We start from the raw sequence: 14,046 nt of genomic DNA, 5'->3' as shown, positions 1-14,046 counted from the left end.
TGAAAGAGAAATGGGCGCCGCCATATACCAGAGGAGTTCATGCCATTTTAGGGACTTTAGATTTATAGATCATTTTCCTCTTCATTGCTTTTTACGGCTTCTCTCTTTCCACACACACTCACACACAGAAATAATAATAGAGACTGGCTCACACACATTCACTCTCTTTCTAAGGCAGGGTGATGATATTTCATTGGCTACATCGTTATATACCGGATGTTTTAATCACCCTCTGTGCCAAGGAGATGCCCGCGGTTCCCCCGCGGCTCTTATTTCACAAGCAACCATGTCTGGCCGATCCTGCTTGATGTCCCTATTTGTGGAGGGTAGTAAAATGTATATTGAACAATGGTAGTATTTAGCTGGAATGTTTTGACTAGCCCTGACAAGGTTTTGGTGAGGGTAATTTGTGTGGGGTCCCGTTCAGTTCCCAACCCCCTTGGATATGGTTCAGTATGTCTATCAGTCCGATCCATTCATAATCACTGGAGATGGCCATGTTTCTCATAGTGGGCTCGGGGGGTCAGAAATGGCATCCAGGTGCATGCCTTCTAGTTCATTTAGGAAACAAGTGCATCCATTCATATCATCATTATTGCACCTGTGCCAATCAGAGACAGGGGGTGAAGTGGTAGCAGACCGCCTAATTCATTATTCAAGAGCCTAGTCTAAATAAAGGCCTAATGTTTGCATTCATTTGGTAATTATTTTATTATTATTATTATAACCTTTATTTTACCAGGAAAATAATTTATCTCTAGCTCGCCTGCTGCGGACCATCACTGGAAGAATGCAAAAAATGCAAAAAAATATTTTTTTACAGCACTAAACAAAACAAAAGAGGGAACAAAAGCATAATAGGAGAATACTCAAATCATCAATCATTAGACTGTCAAGCTGAAAGCTATAGCAGCATGTCATAAATATTTTGAAATTCTTTTGACAGAAAAAGTATTAGAATAAATTACCAACTATTGGTGGGCATTCCCACTCTACATGGCAATTTTACACAAATAGGGCCTGGAAGTATTTTTATTTATTTTTATTTATTTATTTATTTGTTTGTTTGTTTGTTTATTTAATTATTGACATTCGGATTTTTATTTATTATTGACTTTAATTTATAGTGACTAGTTTTAAGAAGTATGGGGATGAGTGGGACATTTATGTATTTATGTGCTTTTAGGAAATATTGTAAATAGTTTATAATAATATTAATAATAATAACATATTTAGATTAAGGTGTCCTTAATTGCTACAGTGTAATTAAACATTTAAGTGATTAATATTCATTAACTACATGTACTTATAGGTTTAGGATTAGGGTTTGGTTTAAGGTTAGTTGCATGTAATTATGCTAAATGTATTGTTATTATTACTATAGTAACTACATGTAACGTGTAACAAGGGGACTAAGTTTTATCGATTTTCTTTTCTTACAGTAACTTTGGTAACCGGGTCGAATGGTTGAGCTTGTAATTTGCAGTTCTACTGTTTCACGTCACCCTTTTTCTATGTCCTCCGTACCTCAGTGCGCTCTGTCTTTCTGTTCTCTTTGAGAAGCTGTCTTAATCAACATCACATTCTGTTGCTCTGCACACCCATGGTTTGATTGATGAAGGGACAGGCCAAAACTGTCAGTAGATGACAAACATGTTCCCTCACAAATCAAAATACTCAACAGTGCTGTGATGTACAGCTGCCTCGCTCTGCCTCGTCTTTGGTGTGCAGGTGTGAAAAGCGATCTCTTAAAAGGTCTGTAATATGTAGACCGCCATATGCCCTTTTACTCCCCCTAGAAGGTGGATTAGTCTGTCAGAAAGTCTAGAGCTCTTTTACACTTCATCTTGTGGATTAGAATTCGCCATGATTCCGCCGTTGAGGGCGGTTGGAGGTTAATTGGAAACCCGCCTCGCTGCCCACTTGTGTATTCTATTATTATTTGGGCCGAGGAACAGCATCATGTCAAGTGTCCGCCAGTGGTGATGGTGCGGTCATCTTTTTCAGAAGGCCAGCAGTAATTGGAGTGGTGGACATGTAGATTGGTGAGAGACATAAGGGCACTATACGAGGGAAAGAGATGTAGACACAGAAAGAGAGGAACTGATAACTCTGCCCATCACACGAGTGACTATTTTTTTATGAATTATGGAGATGAGAGTGAGGCAGTGCAACAAAGAGTGAATCACACAGTGAATTAGACTGTATAATTTGTGTAATCTTGTGTGATTTATAAGAGAAATGTGGACCGGGTGGATGGGTTGACCTTTCATTATTCTGATGGATTAAACAACAGAACAAAACAAAACAAAATCTTTTTAACGATGTATAAAATGCATGGTTGCCCTTCAAGTATTCCATTTGGGATACATTTTAAAAGAATGATATGAATCAATGATTAAAAACAATAAAATAGTTTGTGGTCTCTTGAATTATAAAAATACAATAAAATGATGAAATATGTAATATAGGCCTAGTGATAAATATACAAAGGGTGGGTCAAAAGTTTTGATTCGTTTTGAATTAATGTTTCACCAAGGCTGCATTTATTTGATTAAATATATAAAATAATATATCAATAAAAACCTCTATTTTAACCTATTTTCAAATGTAATTTATTCTTGTGAATGCAAAGCTGAATTTTCAGCATAATTCCTCCAGTCTTCAGTGTCACATAATTTTTCATAATTCATTAAATCATTCTAACATGATGATTTGCTGCTCAGTTATTAATAATGGTTCTCTTTATTATCGGTTGAAATAATTTTTTTCTGCTTAGTGCTTAATATTTTTGTGAAATCATCATGACACATTGTTTTGTCAGGATACTTTGATGAATAGAAAGTTCAATAGAACAGCATTGTGTTTCAAAATTGATAATACGAATAAAGTCTTGAGCACCAAATCAAATGCTTAGAATGATATGTCTATTATACTAATATATATATAATTATATATTATGTTTGTGTGCATATAGTGTTATGGCCACGCAGATGAAGTATGGATTTTATTTATATTGCAAAGGCGCATCAATAACCCATGGAATGGATGGATAGAAGCCTGACAGTTTTTAGAGATAAATCAATATATGATTACATTACTGTTAGATATCTATTTAGCATCAGGCTATTCATTTTACCAGCGTCTCCTCAATGAGCTCTGTGTGATGCAGAAATTAAATCAGTGGTTTGAGTGTTATCCTTTTACAACCTTATTGAATTAATATTGAGAAGATTAAGCTTCTCATCTCTTTAGTTAAGTCTTCTGCCAAGTATCAACACCCTTGTGTTAAAACGTATCAGCTGAACAACAGTGGAATAGACCCCTGTGTTTATGTGGTGTTCATGTCCCCTCAAGTCATTTTAATTAAACGTACAGAGAAGCTGCTCTTTTATTATCTGTGGAAGCCTATGAGAAATAAATAGATAGCATGGTTATGATCTCTTTTCCCCCTGTGCTTTGTTATTGAGCTTGTTTGGTACATGTGGAGGACTCCAAAGGGCAGAGGGATCCCAGGAGTCTTCTTCATAATACAGGGACCCGAGCACATTGTGTGGCCCTGGAGACTTTCTCTTTTAACATAATAGAATGGCTATGGCAGGATATTTACAGTCTCCCCTTGGGGAATACTCTCTCTCTCTCTCTCTCCCCTAAATAATCTTTTCAGGAGGAGTTTATAAATGAGTTAAGCCACCTGCATAGAGCGAGACCTTTGCATTAGTGAATTGCTATAGACTGACATAGCTGAGTCAGATAAGGAGACGGGTAAACAGTTTTTGGGGGAATATTTAGGTTTCATTTATGTCAATATGGGTGTCAGTGCAGTAATAAGGAAAAGAAGGACTGGCATCTGTGGAATAGTCATATAAAGGGGAAGTATGTAATTTTTTTTATGTCCTCCCATTTTCATGGAAATAAAAATAACAGTCAAATAATACATTTTTCATTTTCTAATGTAATTTGTGTACGATTTAACACATATTGTCTTTTGAATTGTGCTTTTTATTGCAAAAATTAAATTAATCTTACACATTCGTTAATTTATAAATGCTTATGACATGAATTAAACTAACCATTTATTATTATTATTATTATTTTTATTTTTATATATAACCACAATTTATGGATTTACTTTTTTAAGACCTTGATAATCAATTTCATCATGGTGCTTCTTATCCTCTATACGCTAATGGTTTTCAAAACATTTTGTTGACAAAGCTGTGTTTGAGAGGTCTATAATATCTATATCTGTATCTTTAATACCTGTTAGAATTCCAAATAATTTAAATGACAGTTTCCCAGATGGTGCAGGACCACCTTTTAAATAGACCGCCACTATTTAAAATCTGCCATTATTGTTCATGAGGCGCAGCCAATAGTACATGCCATGTGACCGTTAAATCTAACATTGCACATTTTGAGTAGTGTAATGTATTTTGGAAAGTGACACAATTCAATGAATTGCATACATAATTTGGAAAATCATAAAATGAGTTCACAAGTGACAGTAACGAAGAACGTAGACTAAAGTTAGCTCAATCTCATGCTCAGACAGTCCATTATCGTATTGTGAGGAAACTCGCATGGCACGGCTGCTCCATTTGTCAGTGTTCTTAAGGGACCAAGATTCAGGAAGGTGATTTTCTCCAGGAAATACACTTCCCTGTGGGGAATTACCTCTCAGTGTGTAAGGGACACAGATCTGTGCCGCTGTCACTGATTCAATGCTTGTTAAGCCCTGACTTGGCAAGCTTAGCTAAATTGCTGTGCTAGGGTGAACTCCACAGTCATTTGGAGTCACTAATGACCGAAGTTAGGAAGTGATTTTCTGTGCAGAAATCTCAGAGCAGTGGATTATCCACGAGAAACACAACGTAATTGGAAGAAACGCTCCGCATTTCAGAGACCTCGGTTGTTGTTCTGAACTCACCACTTCCTAATTACTAGTTAATAGATACACGCTGATAAACACTCGCAAAACGACTCTGCGTTTCCTAACTTCCCTGACACAAAAATATTTTGAGGCTGTGTTTCTATCAGGGCGTCTCATTAGTGAAGAGGGAATTTAGGGGCTAAAACCCATCTCGAAGAGGACGGCTTTGAGAAAATGCAGGATCTGCACAATACTGAGCTCTGTAAACCCACACAGCACAGAGCCGTTTTATGTGATGACACGGATCTTCTATTGTCATTCATTCCTGTTAATGCCTCACTGCTTATCGCCACTCACTCTTCCTCCAAATGTGGAAATTGCAGCCGGCCACAGTTATCACCCACAGACTGCAGGCTGCCAGGGAGCACCGGCTGGATTACCCTGCTCCACCAATTACCCGCCAAACCCTGAACAGGAAATCATTTCCATCATTTATGCTTCAGTCAGCTGGCATTGTGGTTTGACACAGGGCAGATATATGGGAGAAGCCAGGACAACAGTGTCTGAAAAACTGGATTTCAGTAGAGATTTTTACTTGCACGTATAAACAATCGTACTGTAGGTCTACAATGAGCCTTCATAACCGTGAAATGGAGCAACAGTTTGTTCAGTGCATTATAGCACTACAGTTTCATATGTTTAATGAGAGCGTGTGTGTGTGTTTGTGCGTGTGCGTGCGTGTGTGTGGGATGAAATAATACTACAGTTGCTCTTTCATTGTGTTGCAGGTATGAGAATCCTGGTGACGCTTCTGCTGGACACTCTCCCCATGCTGGGCAATGTGCTGCTGCTTTGCTTCTTTGTTTTCTTCATCTTTGGGATTGTGGGGGTCCAGTTGTGGGCCGGGCTTCTCCGCAACCGCTGCTTCCTCCCTGAAAACTTCTCCCTGTGAGTGTGATGGCATGGGCTTTAGTATCAAGGCCACGATAATAATTGACCTCAGAAGTCATGAAATGATGAGGGTTATAATGTGAGAGCACGTTATTGTGATGATGAAAGGCCAAATGTCAACACCAGATCTATTCAAATAGGATTTCACGGGCCTACAGCAATACATACATTAACAAAAACAAACCTGTCTATCTGTACAAATCTGTCTATCTATCTGTCTAGATAGCAATTTTATGCGCTCTGGAGACGCGTTCGGTCTTTCCACTATCAAATTCCGTCATGTAAATAGCGAATCCGCCATGGCGCGAGCAAAACTGGCATTTAAAGGGAATGGGATGTGAGACTCTTTGTTTATTGCACGTTACGCCCAAAACACCCATGAGCAATGTAGCTACTTCAGACCAACCTATTTTAGATTTGCGCCGGGCACAAGAGAAATTTATCCCGCCGGTATAATAGCAACAGCGTTCGAGATCCGCCCACAAAGTTACTTGCGTTTCACGTTTTATACTTGCGTTTCAGATCGTTAAAATAGGGCCCAAAATGTGCATGAAATGTCTCAAAGGTGAAAGGGTCACACGCATAACTATGTAGCAGACACTATCTTATATTTAATGAATCATAAAAAAAAGAACTACTTTTTGCATTACTACTTCCTTAAATTTTCAACCATGAATCAATTTGTTTTGTTTACTATCTAGCTCTGTAAACCCCACGACTATCATTGCACTAAGAGCATGAATTAGACCCCATGGATTCACGGCCTGGCACTGCGTTTTGAAGGAATCGACTGCCTCACAGAGATTGGCTTGAAGCTGTGATTATGTAACATTAAGACGGTCTTAAACTGTTAAATTGCTCTTAAGAAATAAATATTTCAAGGGGCAGGGTTCTTTGGAAGGCTAGGATTTGTCCCAATGGGTAATTGAAGGTACTTGTGCAGCTAATTCACCATGGCACTTTCTCTCTGAGGTGAATTTGTGTTGACAGACGGCCCAATTATCCAGTGTCAGAGCCAAACGCCATTAAAGCTAGGCCTTGCTCAATCGCTTTTCTTCTTGAGATAGTTACCGTTGATCTCGCTGCAGCCTGACTGCTGCTAAAAAGGGTGTTTTCCCAACCCGAGGAGAAACTGAGGCTGGGCACTGAAGTCTTCTTTGGCTTAGTTATTGCTCAGTGCACATTTGATTTGCATTTATTTGCATTAAATGTCTGAACTGTGTGTCTTTGCATTGCATACTTTTGTGGGACACAAATATCCTGGGCAGTTGCTGCACTTAAACGATTGCATGTGAGGACTAGAGCTGTCAAGCTGGAAAATGACACAAACTTTTTTTAAATAAAAATAATCATAAAGGTGGTATATATGACTGAAACACTACATTCCAAGTTTTCTGAAGCATAGTACGATTTGTGTGAGGCACATACCAAAATGTTTTGTTTTTCATGAACTAATCATTCGATAACACTTTAGTTTAGGGTCCAATTCTCCCTATTAACTTCCGTATTTGCTTATCCGTATGCATATTACTAGATTATTGGCTGTTTATTAGTACTTATAAAGCACATATTAATGCCTAATGTTGCACAACCATATTTTACATCCCTTAATCCACTGTAAAAAAAAATATCGTTGGTTTAACTTAAAGTAAGTTACCTGGTTGCCTTAAAAATTTGAGTTCATTGAAATTAAACAATTGAGTTAATGCAATGAAGGAGATTGGTTTAATCAATAGAAACTCAAAATATTATGTTATCTGACCTACATTAATTATCTAAGTTAATTTGACAAAGGAAAGTTGTGATTACAAGTAATGCAAATATTTTTTACAGTGTACCCAATACCTAAACTTAACAACTTAACAACCTTACTAACTATTAATAAGCAGTAATTAGAAGTCAAAAGTCATAGTTAATAGTACTAGTTAATAGTGAGAATTGGACCCTAATCTAAAGTGTGGCCAATCATTCTTCTGACATGGATATTCTCAATAACCTGGTTGATCCAGTTCACATAACCGGTTAATTTCACTAATTCAATTATCCAATTTAAAGATTTTGGTCTTTTCATATACATTAAGGTATTGTAAAACACTTTAAATATAGTGGAAGAGTGGTACGGACCACATTTATGATACTTTTGTAGTTCTGAGTTCTGTGTGCCATGTATGAAGTAATAGCATATTACAATAGTGCCATTGTAATAGCATGGAAATACATTTTCAAAAATTTGTCATTTGTTTTCTCTAAAAAAAAAAGATGGTTATATGAGTTTGGAATGTCATGAAGATGGTTATATGAGTTTGGAATGTCATGAAAGTAATTACATTTGAATTTTTGCATAAACTATCACTTTAAGAAATAATTATAGATAAAAAAACAAACTCTGCTGATTAAACGTGACTCGTGTTGTTATCTTTCGTACAGGCCTACCAGTCTAGACTTGCACAAGTACTACCACACAGAAAACGATGATGAAAACCCATTTATCTGTTCTCAACCACGAGAGAATGGCATGCGCCTGTGCACCTCCATCCCCACGCTCCACGAGGAGGGCCGACAGTGCCAGCTGGACATGGCAGCTTACAATAGCACAGACAACACCACCTGCGTCAACTGGAACAAGTATTACACCAACTGCTCTGCTGGAGAGGTCAATCCCTTCAAGGGGGCCATAAACTTTGACAACATTGGTTATGCCTGGATTGCCATCTTTCAGGTCTGTCATATGTCTTCTTTTATTGATGATGCTATGAAGACTTATACAAAGACCTATAAAAAACACTTACAAATGCCCTTATATGACAGTTTAGTCAGGTTGCACAATATATTGTTACCGTATAGGTTGTAATCCGGTATTAGAGATTTGATACTGAATATTTAATTGTGCTCATTTTCCGTTTATATTACCACTGACATCATCTAATGCTCAAATCAGTCTCTGAAACGCATATAATTTAATAACACTGTTAAAATGTAATCTTTAGCAAAAGTGAATGCCAATTATTTTCATACTGTGCTGTACATTATAATGCTGTGATGCCTAATCACTTGTAGCATTTAAAACTATTCCATTGATTTATTGATTTATTGGATTTACACTAAAAGTAAAGAATTTTTATAACAGCCAAAAGATGAAAATTATTATTAGGCTTATCGGCCAATATCAGTGCTTTCCTACAGTTTACTGTAAATATATGGCTTCATACAGCCACCAAAATCTGAGGCACTTTGATCCAACAGTGACATATGTAACTCACTGATTAATCCAAACTGAGACTAAATTTACTATCTTGAACCCAAATGTGCTTACCTCAGTTTCCCTGACCGTTCAGTGATTTTTAAACGCCTGACACTGTTTAAATATTAAATCTTATTTGCCCTGGGATTTTAGATTAGCTCTTTTAGAGTCTGGCTTGAAGACAATTGCAGGGATCAGCGGTCTGTATTAATTTTTTGTGTTATTTCATCACAAAAGGTTGATAAGGTTTTAATTATTCTACATCTGACGGTATGCCACTGATTCTAATCTCAAATTGAATTAAACGTTCACTTCTCATGTTTACAAATATTTAGGAGACTGTCATGTACTGAAGCGTGGAATGGCCCGATGACTTAATCTTCCTTTTGCAAGCGGCCAATTCTGTGGCTAGGCGCTTAATTTCTAGTATCTAAAAATGAATTAGCTGTCTGACAGCCCTTCATCCTGCTAGCACACCCAATTGCCAAATAGCAAGCAAAGTGCCTTTCCTTTCCAGTTTTGCCTTTCCCTGTTTCTCCCTAATCTGTGACAGCTTAATCAAAGGGAATTAAGAGTGCATGCTGGGTAGGGTGTCCCCCCTGAGCATAAGATATCTGTATTGTCGACCTAATCATACACGCTTAAGTATAAGTACAGAAATGAAAACTGATCATGGGAACATATAATCAGAGATTTTTTATGCTTTTATTTTGCATGTCACTGTATTTACATTAGACACTTACCAATGTTTTTTTCACACTTGAGGTTGATAATCTGTATCTAGAGTTCAAGAGTAAAAATAGTTTTATATAAAAATAATGTATTTAATAAACTGCCTATCATGTGTAAACTGCATAAGCTGCACTGAATCACTTTTGTTCTTTCCTTCAGGTTATTACTCTGGAGGGCTGGGTGGACATCATGTACTTTGTTATGGATTCACACTCCTTCTATAACTTCATCTACTTCATCCTCCTGATAATAGTGAGTGACTTTGGGCTGAGCTGGGCAGACCAGGACACATTTATGAGAGTGATATCTGACCAGTCAGACTACCCTATACTGTCTCTGGTGTAACTGTGCATCAGACAAACTTAGACAGCTCACTAGACAAACACAAGAGAATCATGTTTTAAAGATTTTGATATGCTATCAGTGACTATGTCATAGGATATATATACAGTTGCCAACATTTGAAATGTTTTGAACAATACCTGTTCTTGTCTCAGGGCAACTTTGATTAACTTTTTTGATCCACTTCAAATATTGACTACTGTATAATGAATTGGAAATTGAAAAACCATAATTTAAAGAAAAAAGAAACTTCATTACATCAACATCAGTGCCAAAAAATGTATTTGCAGTTGTATATGTCTATGACATGAAATTAATCATGTTTTGTTTAAGCCTAGCTAATGGATTGTTATTGTAAAATGGAGACAAAACTGTTTAAATATGTACATGATAGGCATTTAGGGGTATTTAAAAGGATAATTCACCTAAAATTTAAAATTCTGCCATAATTTACTCACCCTCATGTCTATCCAAACATGTACAAATTCCTTCTACAGAACACAAAAGAAAAGATTTTGAAGAATGTTGGTAAGCAAAACTTGTCTGACTACCATTGGATGGACAAAAAACACTGACACATTTCTCAAAACATTTTCTCTTGTGTTCCACAGAAGAAAGTAAGTCTGTGGCGTTGTTCTGAACTTCCAATCTGTTAATTTCAAATCCTGTTAGCACAGAAAATAACCATCGATTTTATACTTGCTATTTTTGTCATGCCATCCTTTCTCGTTGTTACAGTAACAATGTTGTTAATGAGCAGTGAAGCTCTCTCCGTTGATGGTCTACACCACTCCCTCCACTGTTTTTCAGGTGGGCTCGTTCTTCATGATCAACCTTTGTCTAGTTGTCATAGCGACACAGTTCTCTGAGACCAAGCAACGGGAGAGTCAGCTTATGAAGGAGCAGAGAGTGCGCTTCAGGTCCAACGCCAGCACGCTGAACAGCTTTTCTGAGCCAGGAAGCTGCTATGATGAGCTGCTCAAGTACCTAGTCCACATTATCCGCAAAGGCATCCGGCAAATCTGCCACCTCATCCGGGCCGCCGGTCGTAGGGCAGGGCTGCGGATATGCGCTTCTCCACCGCTGGAACCGCCCCCTACGAAAAGACGTCGGCAGAAGCAGCGCCAGGGATCCGTCCGACACGTCATGCACCATCATCACCATCACCTCCACCATCACTACCATCTGGGCAATGGAAGTGTCCGAACCGATGGGGGCAGAGAGGTGGACAACGGTTCCCAGAGTGGCAATGTCAACAACTCTGGGCGTCTCATGCTACCGGTCATTATCCCTCAGCAGGAGCCCTTTCATGGGTCTCTGGTCCCAAGCTGTGCAGAATCTATGCATAGTGTTTATCAGGTTGCTGGCCACCTTGAACCGCTGCGCTTCGGCCCCTCACCTTCTCCCACGGTGCTCCAGTCATATAAGAGGAACTCAGTGCCATTTGCAGCTCCAGTACATAAGAACTACCCCACGTTACAGTCATCTCTGGCCTTAGAGCAGCTCAGACAGAGAATTCTTGAGCCAGGAGGAAGCAGTTGTACTGCTAATGTCCTCACCAACCTAAACATACCCCCAACTCCCATCAACACCTCACAGTGCCTGGTGGAGACACAAGGTCCTCCTGGTAAATGGATTTTTAATGGAATTACTTGAGCTGAATGTGCGACACACATGAGTTTAGAGTAAAACTGGGCGGTATGAACAAAAAGCACCGTATGAGTAATCTAATATTTTATTCATATTATCATCATGGAAAGACTATACAATATAGTTACTTTATTATTTGCTGGAAATTCAACCCTGAGATGTCTATTCGATAATCTAGTTAGAAACTTAAAATGAAAGCATTACATTTTTCTCATGAAAAAAAATAAATAAATCATACATTAAAAGATTATGCAAAGCAAATCAATAAGTTTGGCATCAGGGCAAAAACAGCCGTGTTGTCTCTTAATCTTTCATCCTTTGATGTGATACATAGTTTTGCAATTTTCAGCTATCAAAGCAAATTGAAATGTGTAATACATTTATTGCTGTAAATTGAAAAACGATAAACCAACCATAAACAAAAAACATAAAAAAGTAATCTGCAGTGATAGATAGATAGATAGATAGATAGATAGATAGATAGATAGATAGATAGATAGATAGATAGATAGATAGATAGATAGATAGATAGATAGATAGATAGATAGATCTGTCTATGCATATTTTTTCTGATGTATCTATGTCTTATACATTTCAGGCAAGATCGTCTGCAAGGATGCCCTCATGAATAGCAGTGGCCCAAACTTAGACACCACTTTGACCTTTGACCCTGAGACGTGTCCGTATTGTGCCAAAGCGATGGGAAACGACTCCGAGGGAATGGATGGGAATGAGACGGCAGACTCTGACAGTGAGGGCGTGTATGAGTTCACACAGGATGCCCATTATCGGGACAGCAGGGATCCCAACAAAAAGAAGAAGTTTGCATTAGGAGCTCGAGCAGCAAAGGTGGTCCATTTCTGGAGGCTGGTGTGCGACACTTTCCGTAAGATCGTGGACAGCAAGTATTTCGGACGAGGAATAATGATCGCCATTCTCATTAACACACTAAGCATGGGCATCGAGTTTCATGACCAGGTTAGTGCATGTCTTTTCTCACTGATTTGATATCTGGAAACCCTCAAGATAAAAATATGTTATGGCCTCGATTTGAATTCAAGTAATTGCGTCTTTATATATCAGTACATGGCTTCCTACCTCAAAATTTTTGCTACTTTATCTCACAATTGTCATAATTTCTCGTAACTATCTTCATATCTCACAATTGTGTATTTAAATGTAATTGTGCTTGTAAATCTAATAAATCAGACTTCATACACTACTGTTCAGAACTTTGGGGTCAGTACAATTTTTGTTGTAAATAATATTTTTATTCAGCAGATGCATTAAATATATCAAAGTAGACAGTAAAGACATTTGTAATGCTACAACATTTTTCTATTTTAAATAAATGCTGTTCTATTGAACTTTCCGTTCATTAAAGAATCATGAAAAAAAATATCTTTGTTTTCTCAAAAATATTAAGCAGCACAACTGTTTTTAACATAGATAATAATAAGACATATTTTTTGATCAGCAAATCAGCATATTAAAATCATGTGACACTGAAGACGGGAGTAATGGCTGTGCCAAACAGCTTTATTTAAATACATTTTAAAATATATTAATGTAGGAAACGGTTATTTTAAATTGTAGTATTATTTCACAATATTCATGTTTTTACTGTATTTTTGATCAAATAAATACAGCCTTGTTGAGCATGAGGCTTCTTTCAAAAACGTTATAACCAATCTTACCAATCCCCAACTTTTGAACATAGTGTATGTCATACTGATTATACCAGTCATAAACACATAATATACCAGTCTGCCCTCACTGCCCTTTCCCGCAGTATTACGGAATGCAAGACTTTCTGTATGCAGCATGTTTTTGTTGTTTAGCATTGTAGGGGTAATTCACCATACTAGAGAATGAGCACGAGTCTGAGGGCTGCACTGAAGAAAAAGGGCAACTGGCACACATCTGAAATTCATTGAACTGTGTTTACACAGTGTGCTCGCATGCCTCACAGTCTTCCAGATCCTTTAGAGAGCACACACCACGGTTCATGCCCCCCTCGCTCGTGATTGAAGTCGTAACTCAGGGCTTTGACATGAACAACTAGGAAAATGATCAGTATTTTATGAGACATTGCAACTTTGAAAGATGATATAGAGTTTTGTATTTTTCACAGAAAATGGTTGATTCTCAGACAAGAAAACTAAATTTATCATCACTGACTCTGATTAGAATGATTTATTCTGGTAATTTGAGAGTTATTCAAAAAAATATGAAATAAATGGGAGCGTCTGCTGGC

At 37.6% G+C, this 14,046-nt stretch overlaps 1 protein-coding gene across 1 annotated transcript in view; it reads left to right on the top strand.

Annotated features, from left to right (window-relative positions):
* Positions 1-14,046, top strand: part of cacna1g (calcium channel, voltage-dependent, T type, alpha 1G subunit) — a 123,918-nt gene that overhangs the window by 21,433 nt on the left and 88,439 nt on the right. The window contains exons 4-8 of the mRNA XM_079594783.1: positions 5,662-5,821; positions 8,252-8,543; positions 9,957-10,049; positions 10,950-11,766; positions 12,388-12,767. Coding sequence (XP_079450909.1) covers positions 5,662-5,821; positions 8,252-8,543; positions 9,957-10,049; positions 10,950-11,766; positions 12,388-12,767 — 1,742 coding nt within the window. The remainder of the gene's footprint in view (positions 1-5,661; positions 5,822-8,251; positions 8,544-9,956; positions 10,050-10,949; positions 11,767-12,387; positions 12,768-14,046) is intronic.

Source organism: Phoxinus phoxinus (assembly GCF_949152265.1).
Source record: "Phoxinus phoxinus genome assembly, chromosome: 21".
Lineage (NCBI taxonomy): Eukaryota > Metazoa > Chordata > Actinopteri > Cypriniformes > Leuciscidae > Phoxinus > Phoxinus phoxinus.
This window is presented reverse-complemented; position numbering and strand designations above follow the sequence as displayed.